Source organism: Salvelinus alpinus, chromosome 6, assembly GCF_045679555.1.
Source record: "Salvelinus alpinus chromosome 6, SLU_Salpinus.1, whole genome shotgun sequence".
Lineage (NCBI taxonomy): Eukaryota > Metazoa > Chordata > Actinopteri > Salmoniformes > Salmonidae > Salvelinus > Salvelinus alpinus.
The window spans coordinates 52,255,093-52,269,622 of NC_092091.1; the positions used below are offsets into that span (position 1 = coordinate 52,255,093).

At 41.3% G+C, this 14,530-nt stretch overlaps 1 protein-coding gene across 1 annotated transcript in view; it reads right to left on the minus strand.

The window, feature by feature from the left end:
- Positions 1–14,530, minus strand: part of LOC139579709 (EF-hand calcium-binding domain-containing protein 6) — an 83,604-nt gene that overhangs the window by 10,716 nt on the left and 58,358 nt on the right. The window contains exons 12-14 of the mRNA XM_071408538.1: positions 12,770–12,905; positions 9,087–9,211; positions 5,876–6,119 (exon numbers count right to left, since the gene is read on the minus strand). Coding sequence (XP_071264639.1) covers positions 5,876–6,119; positions 9,087–9,211; positions 12,770–12,905 — 505 coding nt within the window. The remainder of the gene's footprint in view (positions 1–5,875; positions 6,120–9,086; positions 9,212–12,769; positions 12,906–14,530) is intronic.

Below are 14,530 nucleotides of genomic sequence, written 5' to 3' on the forward strand. Positions count from 1 at the left end.
ATCATGGGCTTTAATATGGAGTTGGTCCCCCCTTTGCTGCTACAACAGCCTCCACTCTTCTGGGAAGGCTTTCCACTAGATGTTGGAACATTGCTGAGGGGACTTACTTCCATTCAGCCACAAGTGCAATGGTGAGGTCGGGCACTGATGTTGGGGTTGAGGTCAGGGCTCTGTGCAGGCCAGTCAAGTTCTTCCACATCAATCTTGACAAACCATTTCTTTATGGACCTCGCTTTGTGCACAGGGGCATTGTCATGCTGAAACAGGAAAGGGCCTTCCCCAAACTGTTGCCACAAAGTTGGAAGCACAGAATCGTCTAGAATGTCATTGTATACTGTGTCGTTAATATTTCCCTTCACTGGAAGTAAGAGGCCTAGCCCAACCCATGAAAAACAGCCCCAGACCATTATTCGTCCTCCACCAGACGTTATAGTTTGCAACTATGCATTGGGGCAAGTAGCTTTCTCCTGGCATACGCCAAACCCAAATTCGTCCGATGGTGAAGCCAGATGCCAGAGGGTGAAGCGTGATTCATCACTCCAGAGAACGCGTTTCCACTGCTCCAGAGTCCAATGGCGGCGCGCTTTACACCACTCCAGCCGACGCTTGGCATTGCGAATTGTGATCTTAGGCATGTGTGCAGCTGCTCAGCCATGGAAACCCATTTCACGAAGCTCTTGACGAGTAGTTATTGTGCCGACATTGCTTCCAGAGGCAGTTTGGAATTCGGTAGTGAGTGTTGCAACCGAGGACAGACGATTTTTTACGCGCTGTGTGCTTCAACACTTGGCGGTCCCGTTCTGTGAGCTTGTGTGGCCTACAATTTCGCGGCTGAACCGTTGCTCCTAGACGTTTACCCTTCACAATAACAGCACTTACAGTTGACTGGGGCAGCTCTAGCAGGGCAGAAATGTAATGGCCTGCCTCGTTGCAAAGGTGGCATTCAGTAAGGCCATTCTACTGCCAACGTTTGTCTATGGAGATTGCATGGCTGTGTGCTCAATTTTATACACCTGTCAGCAACGGATGTGGCTGAAATAGCCGAAACCACTCATTTAAAAATGTGTCCACATACTTTTGTATATATATTGTATGTCACAGTAGTTCCTTATAAATACCTTTGCTGTCTTTTAATCAGGACAGTTTGCTGAAGTGACAATTCAAATAAACTTTTGTTTTCGATATGATCACCATAAACTGCAAAGCTGTCATCTATTTATACCAGTACTACACTCTACTGTATATACCACATGCAATGGTTTTCATATATCTTATAGCCTACCTTGTAGGAACCGTTTTGGCTTACCTTGCTATGTCATTTAATGTGTTCGGTATATGTTGTATGTCTAGGGATGTTTGAACTTGTTTTGTAAACTGGAGGGCACTATATGTTGGGTCAAGGGTCACTGGTCATGTATTATGCAGTCAATTCTGATCTTTTTTCCACTAATTGGTCTTTTGACCAATCACATCAGATCTTTTTCAGATCTGATTAGTCTAAAGACCAATTTGTGAAAAAAAGACTAGAATTGGGCTGCATGTCTAAACTCAGCCAAGTTAGCATAGAAGTCTGGTGTGAATTTAAATCAGAGGAAAGGCTCAATTAGTCTGTCCCCCAATTTAACCGCACACCAGCTGATGGGGAAATTCTATGTATGTAGTGGCTAATCCCTGAGCCACCTCTTGCACATGTTGAGAGCAGTTAATGTCGCAAGTCAGTCATTTGAAATGCAATTTTTTAGATAAATGGATTGGCTTCTGTCACTTAGTAAATAATCCAGTTTAGTGGATTTAGTTTCTAAAGAATGGGGTGGAAGAGAGAATGCATACAGCATCACCCATTTTTTCCTGGGTGTGTCAGCTCTTCCACCCCAAACGGCATGGGCACGGTCTTTTGGGATGTGGTCTCCCAGGGCTCTCATAGGGCCATCGCTTATACCAGGCTGCAGCAAGTCAGTCTGGATAGATGCTGAAAGTGGGCTTTCTCAGGACACAGCATCTAGCGCCATGACCTAAGATGTCAGGCAATATATATTGGACACTACCGTTCAAAAGTTTGGGGTTACTTAGAAATGTCCTTGTTTTTGAAAGAAAAGCAAAAAAAATTGTCCATTCAAATAAGATCAGAAATACAGTGTAGACATTGTTAATGTTGTAAATGACTATTGTAGCTGGAAACAGCTGATCTTTATGGAATATCTACATAGGCGTACAGAGGCTCATTATCAGCAACCATCACTCCTGTGTTCCAATGGCACGTTGTGTTAGCTAATCCAAGTTTATCATTTTAAAATGTTAATTGATCATTAGAAAACCCTTGTGCAATTATGTTAGCACAGCTGAAAACTGTTGTCCTGATTAAAGAAGCAATAAAACTGTCCTTCTTTAGACTAGTTGAGTACCTTGAGCATCAGCATCTGTGGGTTCGATTACAGGCTCAAAATGGCCAGAAACAAATAACTTTGTTCTGAAACTCGTCAGTCTATTCTTGTTCTGAGAAATGAAGGCTATTCCATACGAGAAATTGCCAAGAAACTGAAGATCTCATACAATGCTGTGTACCACTCCCTTCACAAAACAGCGCAAACTGGCTCTAACCAGAATAGAAAGAGAAGTGGGAGGCACCGGTGCACAACTGAGCAAGAGGACAAGTAGAATGTCTTTCTTCTTTCTTTCCTTCTTTAAAAAAAAAGGAAATGTCTAAGTAACCCCAAACTTTTGAACGGTAGTGTATATATACATACAGTACCAGTCAAATGTTTGGACACACCTACTCATTCTAGGATTTTTCTTTATTTTTCCTATTTTCTACATTGTAGAATAATAGTGAAGACATCAAAACTATGAAATAACACATATGGAATCATGTAGTAATCAAAAAACTGTTAAACAAATCTAAATATATGTATATTTGAGATTGTTTAAAGTAGCCACCCTTTATGACAGCTTTGCACACTCTTGGAATTCTCTCAACGAGCTTCATGAGGTAGTCACCTGGAATGCATTTAAATGAACAAGTATGCCTTGTTAAAAATGTATTTGTTGAATTTCTTTCCTTCTTAATGCGTTTGAGCCAATCAATTGTGTTGTGACAAGGTAGGGGAGGTATACAGAAGATAGCCCTATTTGGTAAAAAATCAAGTCCATATAATGGCAAGAACAGCTCAAATAAATAAATAGAAATGACAGTCCAACATTACTTTAAGACATGAAGATCAGTCAATGCGGAAAATGTAAAGAACTTTGAAAGTTTCTTCAAGTGCAGTCGCAAAAACCATCAAGCACTATGATGAAACTGGCTCTCATGAGGACCGCCACAGGAAAGGAAGACCCAGAGTTACCTCTGCTGCAGAGGATACGTTTGTTAGAGTTACCAGCCTCAAAAATTGCAGGTAAAATAAATGTTTCACAGAGTTCAAGTAACAGACACATCTCAACATCAACTTTTCAGAGGAGACTGCGTGAATCAGGCCTTCATGGTAAAATAGCTGGTATTGCAGGTAAAAAAAACACTATAAAAAGGACAACAATAAGAATAAGAGACTTGCTTGAAACACCAGCAATGGACATTAGACCGGTGGAAATCTTTCCTTTGGTCTGATGTCCAAACTTGAAATTTTTGGTTCCAACTGCCATTTCTTTGTGAGACGCAGAGTAGGTGAACGGATGATCTCCGCATGTGTGGTTACCACCGTGAAGCATGGAGGAGGAGGTGTGATGGTGTGGGGGTGCTTTGCTGGTGACACTGTCTGTGATTTATTTAGAATTCAATGCACACTTAACCAGCATGGCTACCACAGCATTCTGCAGCGATACACCATCCCATCTGGTTTGCGCTTAGTGGGACTGTGATTTGTTTTTCAACAGGACAATGACTCAACACACTTCCAGGCTGTGTAAGGGCTATTTGACCAAGAAGGAGAGTGATGGAGTGCCGCATCAGATGACCTGGCCTCCAAAATCACCTACCTCAACCCAATTGAGATGGTTTGGGATGAGTTGGAATGCAAAGTAAAGGAAAAGCAATCAAAAAGTGCTCAGCATATGTGGGAACTCCTTCAAGACTGTTGGGAAAGCATTCCAGGTGAAGCGAGTTGAGAGAATGCCAAGACTGTATTAAGCTATCATCAAGGCAAAGGGTGGCGGATTTGAAGAATCTCAAATATAAAACATATTTGGATTTGTTTGACACTTCTTTGGTTACTACATGATTCCATATGTGTTATTTCATAGTTTTGATGTCTTCACTATTATTCTACAATGTAGAAAATAGGAAAAATAAAGAAAAACCCTTGAATGAGTAGGTGTGTCCAAACTTTTGACTGGTACTGTATATACTGTATATAATCCTGGGCAGTAGGACAGCTATGTAACTGGTACTGTATGTCTTGGCCCTGCTCCATGGAGGAGGGTTGTCAAGAGCGAAGTAAGCTCCTCACCTGCTCGCTCCCATAAGATGGGGAGGCAGAGCAGGCAGTAGCTAATCACAGTAAAAAATGGGACGAGGAAAAGTCAAAAGCTTTATGGACTCGAGAGTACCAGATAGCTCTCTGCCTTTTCCCTAAGATCCAGAAAGTAAAGAAAGGAATTACTAGCTCAATGGAGAGTGTTCTCCATAACAGAGCCAAGTCGTCTTTGCAGTGGTGGAAAAAGTACCCAAATGTCATACTTGAGTAAAAGTAAAGATACCTAAATAGAAAGTGACTCAAGTAAAAATTAAAAGGGGCATGAGGGAAGCCCTACAATATTATGTTTTTCTAAGTAGTGATAAAGCCTGGGAGCAGGCAATGTTGGAAAGTAATCTTTAGACATGCTGTACTTTACTTAAATGTAGTTTTGTAATTGACTAAAACAAGCAGACAACAATATATTTTTTTCCTGAGCCAATGGGGTAACATAGGTAACCACAGGTTGTTTTCCCCACAGACTGGGGCGGTGGCCACGTTCTATCTAGTACCAACTGAGACTATACGAAATGATATTTGCTTCCAAAGATTTTGGAAGCATCTACATACAGCAGGTCTTATAAATGGTTTATGGTGTACAGAGCCGGTGGTCTAGTTGTAAATCTCCTGGCTCAAGACACATATGTCGGCTATATCACTCTCTCCACCAGAGATCGAGGTTCAAACCCAGCTCCAACCTTTCAATCTGTTTGTACAATCTGTATCCTCCTCTGTCATTTCAAATCTGGAAAATATGTAAGTGGAATTCCACAATCCTTTAAAAAAGGGGTTATAAAGGCTTCGTTAATCCTTAAAAGTTGTGCTTTGTTTAAAGTGGGATGATTATTATTATCATGATCACAGGGAAGGTAGAAGGGAAGGGGCAGTTGGGAGGTTCTCTGAGAGTTGCACCAAAGCTGAGTGGCCTCCCCCTCCAAGCTCACATGAGTGGGGATATGGTGGTAGGGAGACAGCAGTGGAGGTCCTCTGGTTCTCCCACGTGAAGGACAATGCTCTCTCTGCTGGGTGAGTGTGAGCAGCAAGTCCCCCTAGTGAACTTCCATGGCCCCCTGTTCTCATACCCACCCAACAGCCAACAGTCCCCCTAACACACACACACACACACACACACACACACACACACACACACACACACACACACACACACACACACACACACACACACACACACACACACACACACACACACACACACACACACACACACACACACACACACACACACACACACACACGCACGATGCTGTAACCTTAAACAAGCTCGCAATTGAGGTCCCATTAGACAGACGCGGGTAGCACAGTGTTGTGTGTGTGTGTGTGTTGAAGGCGATAGGGGCTTACCCTTGTTTGCTTTGTAAGTCCCCTCTACCCCCGCTCTTATCTTCCCACCCCTGCCCCCTTATCCCTACCTTGGCACGCACTCCATCTGCAAGTATGTCAGACACACAGTGGAGCTTTCTGGAGCACTGCCGGAGATTCTCATCCCCTTTCTTCGGGGGGCTGCGCTTGGCGTTGGGAAAGCACGAGGACTTGGGAGAGTAGCCAAAGTGGCGCGCAAGCTGCAAGAAATCCAGCGTCCTGTCCTGGTTGGTAATCAAAGTGACCCAAAGATGTCGGATCTCCCCCCGGCTCACTTCGGGGTGGATGTCAAATCTGCAGGATGAAAAGATGAAAAGAGAGAGACAGAGCGAGAGGGAGAGAAAGAACAAGAGAGTGAGAAAAGGGGGAGAAAGGGATGGAGAAAGAAGAGGGGGACAATTCCCACTACATATAGATGAATAACTACTATCTCACAGGGTTTAAGGGCCCCCTTTTTGCTTGCCCAAACCCCCCCCACCCACCCACCCATCCCCCCACTCCCCACTTCACCAATAACAATGCCAAAACTTGGCAGCCAACCCAGCACATAAGCAACAGTTTCCCATCAGAGAGCAAGCAGCTATCTTAGGCCTTGTTGGCATCGACCGGAGGCCAAAGAATGGGAAGCACTGTAAGAGAGCAGACATGAATGGGTCTGTAAGAAATGTAAAAAAAATTATAAAAAAACGTCTACACCGTTATACTGCCTGCCTCTCAGCTCCCTGAGAATATGTTATTGATGAGTAAAGAAGTCCTTTGAAGAGAAACAGATTTGACCCTGATAATTTAACTATTTTTGTTATTCGATTTTTATATAACCCATGTAGATGGATATATGTGAGATATAAAATGTTTTCAAATGACAAAGCCTAAAATATATATATAACATTTAAAAAAAAAAATGGATTGAGTGGAAAATATTACAGATAGCGGGAGTATCTCGGAAGGGAACATTTTAACTGGCTAGATGTGGTATATTAGCTGTGGACCTGCTGGATTCTGACTACTAAGTTGTTGTACTAAGACTCTGGAAGGGTAGGGTGAGTGTCCCCCCTGCCAAGGGATGAAGGGTTTACCTTTTCGAGGTTGGCACGACCCTCAATGTGCTCACCCGCACTGAGAACCCCAATGCCCGAGATTATGCAAATCCATGGAGATGTTCTATTCAACACTACCTCTATTTAGGGCAGCCACTGGGATATTCCAGCCAAAAAATGAATAGACAGATAAAGGAGGGAAACGATATAAAGGAGAAAACAAGTGGGAAAGGGTCAAAAGAAGACTCAGATAAATGAACAATACATTTTTTCAAAATGTTCCCCAAACTTTGAAAAGGTATCCCCAGTCTCTCAGTCTTTGTCACTTTTCTTTGGTAGTGGGATTCTGATAGACATGGAGCCCAATGCAGAACAGAGCATGACATGGGAACACCAAAACAAGCGTGCAATACGCCATAGAAAATTGTCTGCCTGTGCTCTCAAGAAAAACAAAATCACAGTAAATGCTTTGTTATTCATGGGAAAAAAAGAGCAGACTTGTTAACTCCCACAATTAAGGCATCATTTGCCAGGAGAAAGTGCTGCTTCTGATGGCCATTGTTTTTGTGGACAAAAGGTCTCCAAAGCGACCCTCAGATCAGTGCGTATGACTGTGTGAGTATCGCGAGGGTGGCTTTGGTTATCATGTGGCGCCACAACAAGGGGCACTTGTGTCACGAGGAGAGACAGGGTTGTGTGACATCTGAGAAGTACTAAAGATGAATCAGTTGATTTGACACGGTGGTAAGACAAAGAGGCAGTATGCATTCCATAACTCTGTGACACCATTGAGAAATACTCACAGGAACTGGGGGCATATAATGCATTTTGAGTAATTTCCCAAGACATTGCCTGAAGAATAGTATTATTCTGTCGGGGAAAATGTTCAGATTAAAAGCCTTTTTGTTATAGACTATAATATCATTATATCTAAACACCAATCAATTATTCATATTTTAAAGGTAAAAAATTATTAATTAAAACTAATTTAGAAGTACTATTACTATTACTCAGTTCTGTGGAAATAAAGATGAAAATCATGTCTGTCAAATGGCAAATGATTACTTTAGATAACAAAACACAATATTTTCAGTTGCAGCGAAGTTGAGGGTCTAAATTAGTTCTGCAAACTAAACACATTGTGCGGTTGACTCAGCTACTGTAGTTGCAAAGTCAAACTTCAATACCTACAGTAAGTTCACACAACATCATTTTTTAAATCCAGCTTAAAGTGAACAAACTGCCTCGGTTAGTAAAGTATTCCATGTCAGCTCAACATGTTTTAGTCCAGCAAACTTAGACATTTAAACAGTTACATTTTTATTTTATTTTACAGTGAAGAAAAACAGTATAAGCGATTCAGAGAAACATTTCACATTTTAGGAATGATCTGTGTTTGTTGTGATTCATGGGTCTTTACCGTCACATTTATGGCATCATCCCTTTACCAGTGAATTGAAACTGTGTGTGAACAGTGTTGGGAAAAGTACCCAATTGTCATACTTGAGTAAAAGTAAAGATAACTTAAAAGAAAATGACTCAAGTAAAAGTCACCCAGTAAAATACTACTTGAGTAAAAGCCTAAAAGTATTTGGTTTAAATGTACTTAAGTATCAAAAGTAAATGTAATCGCTAAAATATACTTAAGTATCAAAAGTAAAAGTATAAATCATTTCAAATTCCTTCAACACTCAGACATAATTTACAAACGAAGCATTAGTGTTTAGTGAGTCTGCCAGATCAGAGGCAGTAGGGATGACCAGAGATTGTCTCTTCATAAGTGTGTGAATTAGACAATTTTCCTGTCCTGCTAAGAATTCAAAATGTAACTAGTACTTTTGGGTGTCAGGGACAATGTAAGGAGTAAAAAGTACATTATTTCTTTAGGAATGTAGTGGAGTAAAAGTAAAAGTTGTCAAAAATATAAATAGTAAAGTAAAGTACAGATACCCTAAAAAACAACTTAAGTAGTATTTTAAAGTATTTTTACTTAAGTACTTTACACCACTGTGTGTGAATATATGTTAATGTAAATTCGCATACAGTATATACTGTACGTTGATATAATGATCATTTTGTTTTTGTGATAATTAACATGATTTATGAGAAAGACAAGGGATGTGTCACAAATAGCATCCTATTTCTTACATAGTCTACTACTTTGGTCAAATATAGTGCAGTTTATAGGGAATAGGGTGCCATTTGCGAAACAGGCAGAATGTACCTCTTTAGAAGCTGGTAGAAGGTCTCTTGACTGAGACGTTTGGTGTTCTTCTCATCCAGCTTCTCAAAGACTCGCTCTGCTGCCTGGTAGTGGTTCTTCACCAGGGCCTTGATGATCTGGAACAGCTATTGAAAAGAGACAAATGTGCCACATCTGGCATTTACACCATACACTCTTAAAATTCACAATGGAATTCTATGGATGTCAATAGTGTCAACTTATGAATCTGGCAAAACATATGACATCTACAGTATCACATTCATTAACAACAACTCATTTTATTATTACTACTACTACTATTAATAATAATACAACAACAACAAAACTCTTAGAAAAAAACAGTTCCAAAAGGGTTCTTCGGCTGTCCCCATAGGAGAACCCTTTTGGGTTCCATGTAGAACCCTCTGTGGAAAGGGTCCGACATGGAACCCATCAGGGTTTTACCTGGAACCAAAAAGGGTTCTTTAAAGGCTTCTCCTACGGGGACAGCCAAAGAACCGATTTAGGTTCGAGATAGACCCTTTTTTTCTTAGATTGTAGTACAGCTACTACTACTACTACCTTTACTGCTGATAATAATAATAATAATACATAACATAAGCTCTTATTTTGACTCTGCAAGTAGGAAAGCTGCTCAAGCAGGCAGAAATACAGCCGGAATGGCACGTTATGCATCATATGAGGGAAAATCATTAATGACGAATCGATCAGATACACATGAAAAGACCCCGGGAATCGATAGTACATCGCTCAGAGTTGCACAAATATGACACAACATTCAAAATGGGTGAATCTTTCCTTTAAAAGTCCAGAATGTAGCTTTGTGGGTGAACTGACCAAATTCATATAGAAATGTGTGTTACAGATCTGTCATTGTCATTGAAGGCAAGTCTGAAGAACATTATTTCTATGCTTCCTGTTCCGGTTTTGCGTCTTTTTACTTTCTGAGTGAAAATGCAAGCCGAGATCTTTCGCTCAGATTTTTCTTTAGCATGACTTTAAAAAAACGTAAGCTATGCAACATTAACCAATTAAAAACAGTTATGTTTGTGCAGTAGGCCATAGGCCCAATACATTATCCCAATACATGCATATTAGCTATGCTTGAATTGCACTGCCAATGTTGTTCTTCTTAGAATTTGCTTCTTTTTTGTGCTGGACTGATGGCCTGCATCTGATGGTCAGTCTGAGGGGAGGGAGTGAGTAGCGGTGAGGCTGCCTCTCACCCAAGTGACCCGACTCACAGTCCATCCACTCTCCCTCCCTCCTCTGAGAAAAGGGGACACGGTCTTCCAGCTGATGGCAAACTCAAGTCACACTGCATTATTTCTGCCTCATGCACCAATTCATGTTGTTATTCCTATGACCAAAGAAAGTGAAATATTCCTTGATATTAAAAAAGACACAAGCCGCTAATAGTAACAATGCAAGCTTATCAGAACACTTTGTTATACTCCTTCATTGCAGCTGCAGTGCTGGTTGTAGCGTGAGTGGAAGTAGGGAGAATGCGCATTTTATGGATTACAAAAGTGTTGAACAAAGTTTTCCTCCGACACATTGGTGTGGCTGGCTTCCGGGTTGGAGGCGCGCTGTGTTAAGAAGCAGTGCGGCTTGGTTGGGTTGTGCTTCGGAGGACGCATGGCTTTCGACCTTCGTCTCTCCCGAGCCCGTACGGGAGTTGTAGCGATGAGACAAGATAGTAATTACCAGCGATTGGATACCACGAAAAAATTGGGGAGAAAAGGGGGTTAAAGGGGGTTAAATCTCACAGTATAAACTTTGCTCTGCATTCAAGGCTTCTTTTTACAGTCTATAGCTCAAGGGAACTGTGCAGACATGTTCATTTGAACTATCTGATTAGCCAGCGGTAGGCCTATAGGTGCACTTGATTTGCTCTCTGGGCCTGCCGGGTTGGCGGAATCCTACCTTCAGACACATGAAATGGTTGAAAAATCCTTCCCGGCAGGTTAGAACTGCTGAATCAAGTGCACCTTTCAGTCAACAGCGCAAAACAAAAAATATGCTTTACCTTTGTTTTTTTTACAGAAAGGATCGACAGGTTGGTGACCACTGCTTTACACTATACACGTAACTGCCAAAATAATGGAAACACTTTTGTAAATGAGGGATACAAAATATATTGAAAACAGGTGTGGTTCCTGAGTTAATTAAGCAATTAACATCTCATCATGCTTAGGGCCATCAATAAAAATACTGGGCACGCCATTATTTTGGCTACCATGGCTATGCCCCCATGGGATGACAATGCCCCTGTCCACGAGTGGTCACTGAATGGTTTGATGAGCATGAAAATTATGTAAACCCTATGCCATGGCCATCTCAGTCACCAGGGCTGAGATCTCTTAACTATAGACTTAAGAGGAAAGTTAAGCAAAGTTGCTATTCCTCAAAAAGGTTATTGGACATTTTCTTGCGCTATTTCTTATGTTTATCCTTAAGCATAAAGTTAAGAAGAAATTTGATTCTTGAAAATAAAGTTGTATAATGTTGTTAATTCCAAGATAGCTAAACCCTTGTCTTAAACTCAGGGCAGTGAGAGAAAAAGCACATGAAAGCAATTGAACATGTTTAATTCACTCACAAACCCCATCTGAAAATTACTTTCAACCCAAGAACATGTTTTAGAACGATAATCTCAGTAAGAAATATGCTAACACGATTGCCATTGCTAGCTAGATAGCAAAAACGGTTGCCTAGCAAAAAACATCTTAAGAAGATCTGTAAGAAGATATTTGAGAAGCTCGGAAGAAAATCATTAAATCTTAAGATATTGTTGAGGAATTGCACTAACGAACTATGTTATGAACTTCTTATTTTTATCTAAAGAACATTCTTAAGTTTCTGCATAAGAAGTGTTTCGTGAATCTGGGCCCAGGTCGTCAAAATCAATGGCACTCCCTCGATATAAAGTTGTTTTTGACAAAAATTTATCAGTTTGTCACTTTCACGAGGTTGGAGTAATACCATGTTCAACTACCTAAGAGATTGGCTTGAATCTAGGTTGGACCTTTTAGATTTTGAGCAAAATAAATAGGGAAGTATTTTTCACTTCACTCATTGAGTTTAAGAAAAGGGTTTAGCTATATTGGAATTAAGACCAAATCTAAAAACATTATTTTCAAGAATCTAAGGAGAACATAAAAAATAGCGCAAGAATATTTCCAATAACTTTTTTGAGGTATAGCAACTTTGCTTAACTTTTTTTTAAAGTCTACAGTTAAGGAAAAAATGGCAGTTAAGAAGAAATTTCTTCTTAAGAAGGTTTTGTGAATCTGGGCCCAGATCTCAATGCAATTGAACCATTATGGGAGATTCTGGAGCAGTGCCTAAGACGGCGTTTTCCACCACCATCAACAAAACACCAAATTATGGAATTTCTTGTGGAAGAATGGTGTTGCGTCCCTCCAATAGAGTTCCAGAATCTATCCCAAAGTGTATTGAATCTGTTCTGGTAGCTCGTGGTGGCCCAACACCCTATTAAGACGCTTTATGTTGGTGTTTCCTTTATCTTGGTAGTTACCTGTACATTGTTTTGTCACAAACTGAAATTAGGCGAAGATGATAGAACTTTAGGAACTAGATAATGGCGGCATTATTTCTACATAAAGTATTGCGTCTTTAATATGCAAAACATAATAAGATATGAGGAAAAGTCAATATACCTGTGCCACACTCCGTCCCCGTCCCAGAATCCCACTCTCCTCATTCACGAGTTGCACGTTTAGCCCCTCCTGTTCTTCGTTTGTACGCCCCAAATATCCAGCAGGACTTGCCTCGAAAAGGCTGGGAACTCCTCTCCTGGAATTCAATTAACAGAGAGATTATTTCAGTCTCAATTGCACTGTTTTGTGCTCTGGGAGATTTTTCTCACTTGAAAAGGTCGCTTGAAGAATGTCTTAAAGGGCAGGAGAATGTAGCAGTGCAGTGAGTCTCTTAATAAAAGCAGGGGTTGCTTTGTGTCGGGGCCCCCAAGCCTGCACCTTTTCTACACATATGCTTCAGTGGCCCAACGAGGCACATACGCAAAGCGACAACACGAATCAGGGACGAAGACATGAAACGCTTTGAGGCAGCCTGAAAGGACGTGTGATGTGGTCAAACAGTTTGAGGGCACCTGACAAACTTGACATGCCAGTCAACCCTGTAAGGGAGCCAAAAGAAAGGGCAGACAAAAACCACTGGTCCTAATTTGCTCCCTGTCCGCTTGGCTGGACTCATGAGGGGCTGGGCTGGTGTGTCCTCCCAGCCACCCCTGCCGCCCAGCTTTTGTCTGGAGAAATGGCCCAGCCACTCCTCTGCCTTTGGCTCCTTTGGCTGTGGGCCGGGGCCAGTGTCAGAGCCAGTGTTGGGGACGACTGTAGGTTTTAAAGGTCACGCGCCAGAGGTCACAATCAGGAGACCAATCGGGACAAAACCAATCAGGCGTAAAAAACAAAGCTGAAATATGAGCTGACAGGCTAGTTGGGTTGAGGACTTTATCACAAGTAACTGAATGACTGAATCAATAACCTGTGTGTGTGTGTGTGTGTGTGTGTGTGTGTGTGTGTGTGTGTGTGTGTGTGTGTGTGTGTGTGTGTGTGTGTGTGTGTGTGTGTGTGTGTTTATTGTGTAAAGTGTGGTGAGGGGGGACATTCTTTACACCAACATGGGGCCGTAGGTGACACTCCCACTAAACTACAGGTCTGAAGCAGAGGCTGGAAATTTACAAAAGCCAATCCACTATTTCATTCTACCAGATCAGGGTTGAAATGAATTGGTTTTCTTTAAAATAATTTAGGCACGCTTGATTTAACTTTATCAATAGAAAGATCCCGAAAGTGCAAACCCAGTGCGCCGGGTAGGCCAAATCAAACGCACCTAAAGTGTTTGCTAGACTATTTCAACTCAGATCTGCATTCCACTCACACTATGCATTCCGCTCCACACAACTACAGACATATCCAAGCTAGCACATAACATTCTAAGAACCATATATTTCTTCGAGCTTGGTGAGAATTGACAGAACATTAAGACATTTTGGTACTTCAGCATAGCGTTTCCTACAGGTTTCCTAATGGTTCTACTTAGTCATGTTCTCAAATTTTTCCAGAACGTTAAGAAAACTTTCCATAAAAACCACAAGAAAACTTCTGTAACGTTCAGAGAACGTTCTATGAATGCTATTTAACCTAAGGGTGAATACAATAGCATAATACAAAAATACCCATAAAAATCTATCAGTTTAAGCTAGAGATAACACCTTCGCATTTGCGGTAAAATGTGACAGAGCTAGAACCGTGTTTGTCAAACCATGAGACATCCCGGAAATCGTCTGTAGAGTCCAAACGGTTTTGCCTACTATTACCCCTCTATGTAAAGATGAGACTCTCGCGAACACGATGGTGTCTCTGTTTTGCTCTTCGACCCCCACAAGCATCTTAGGA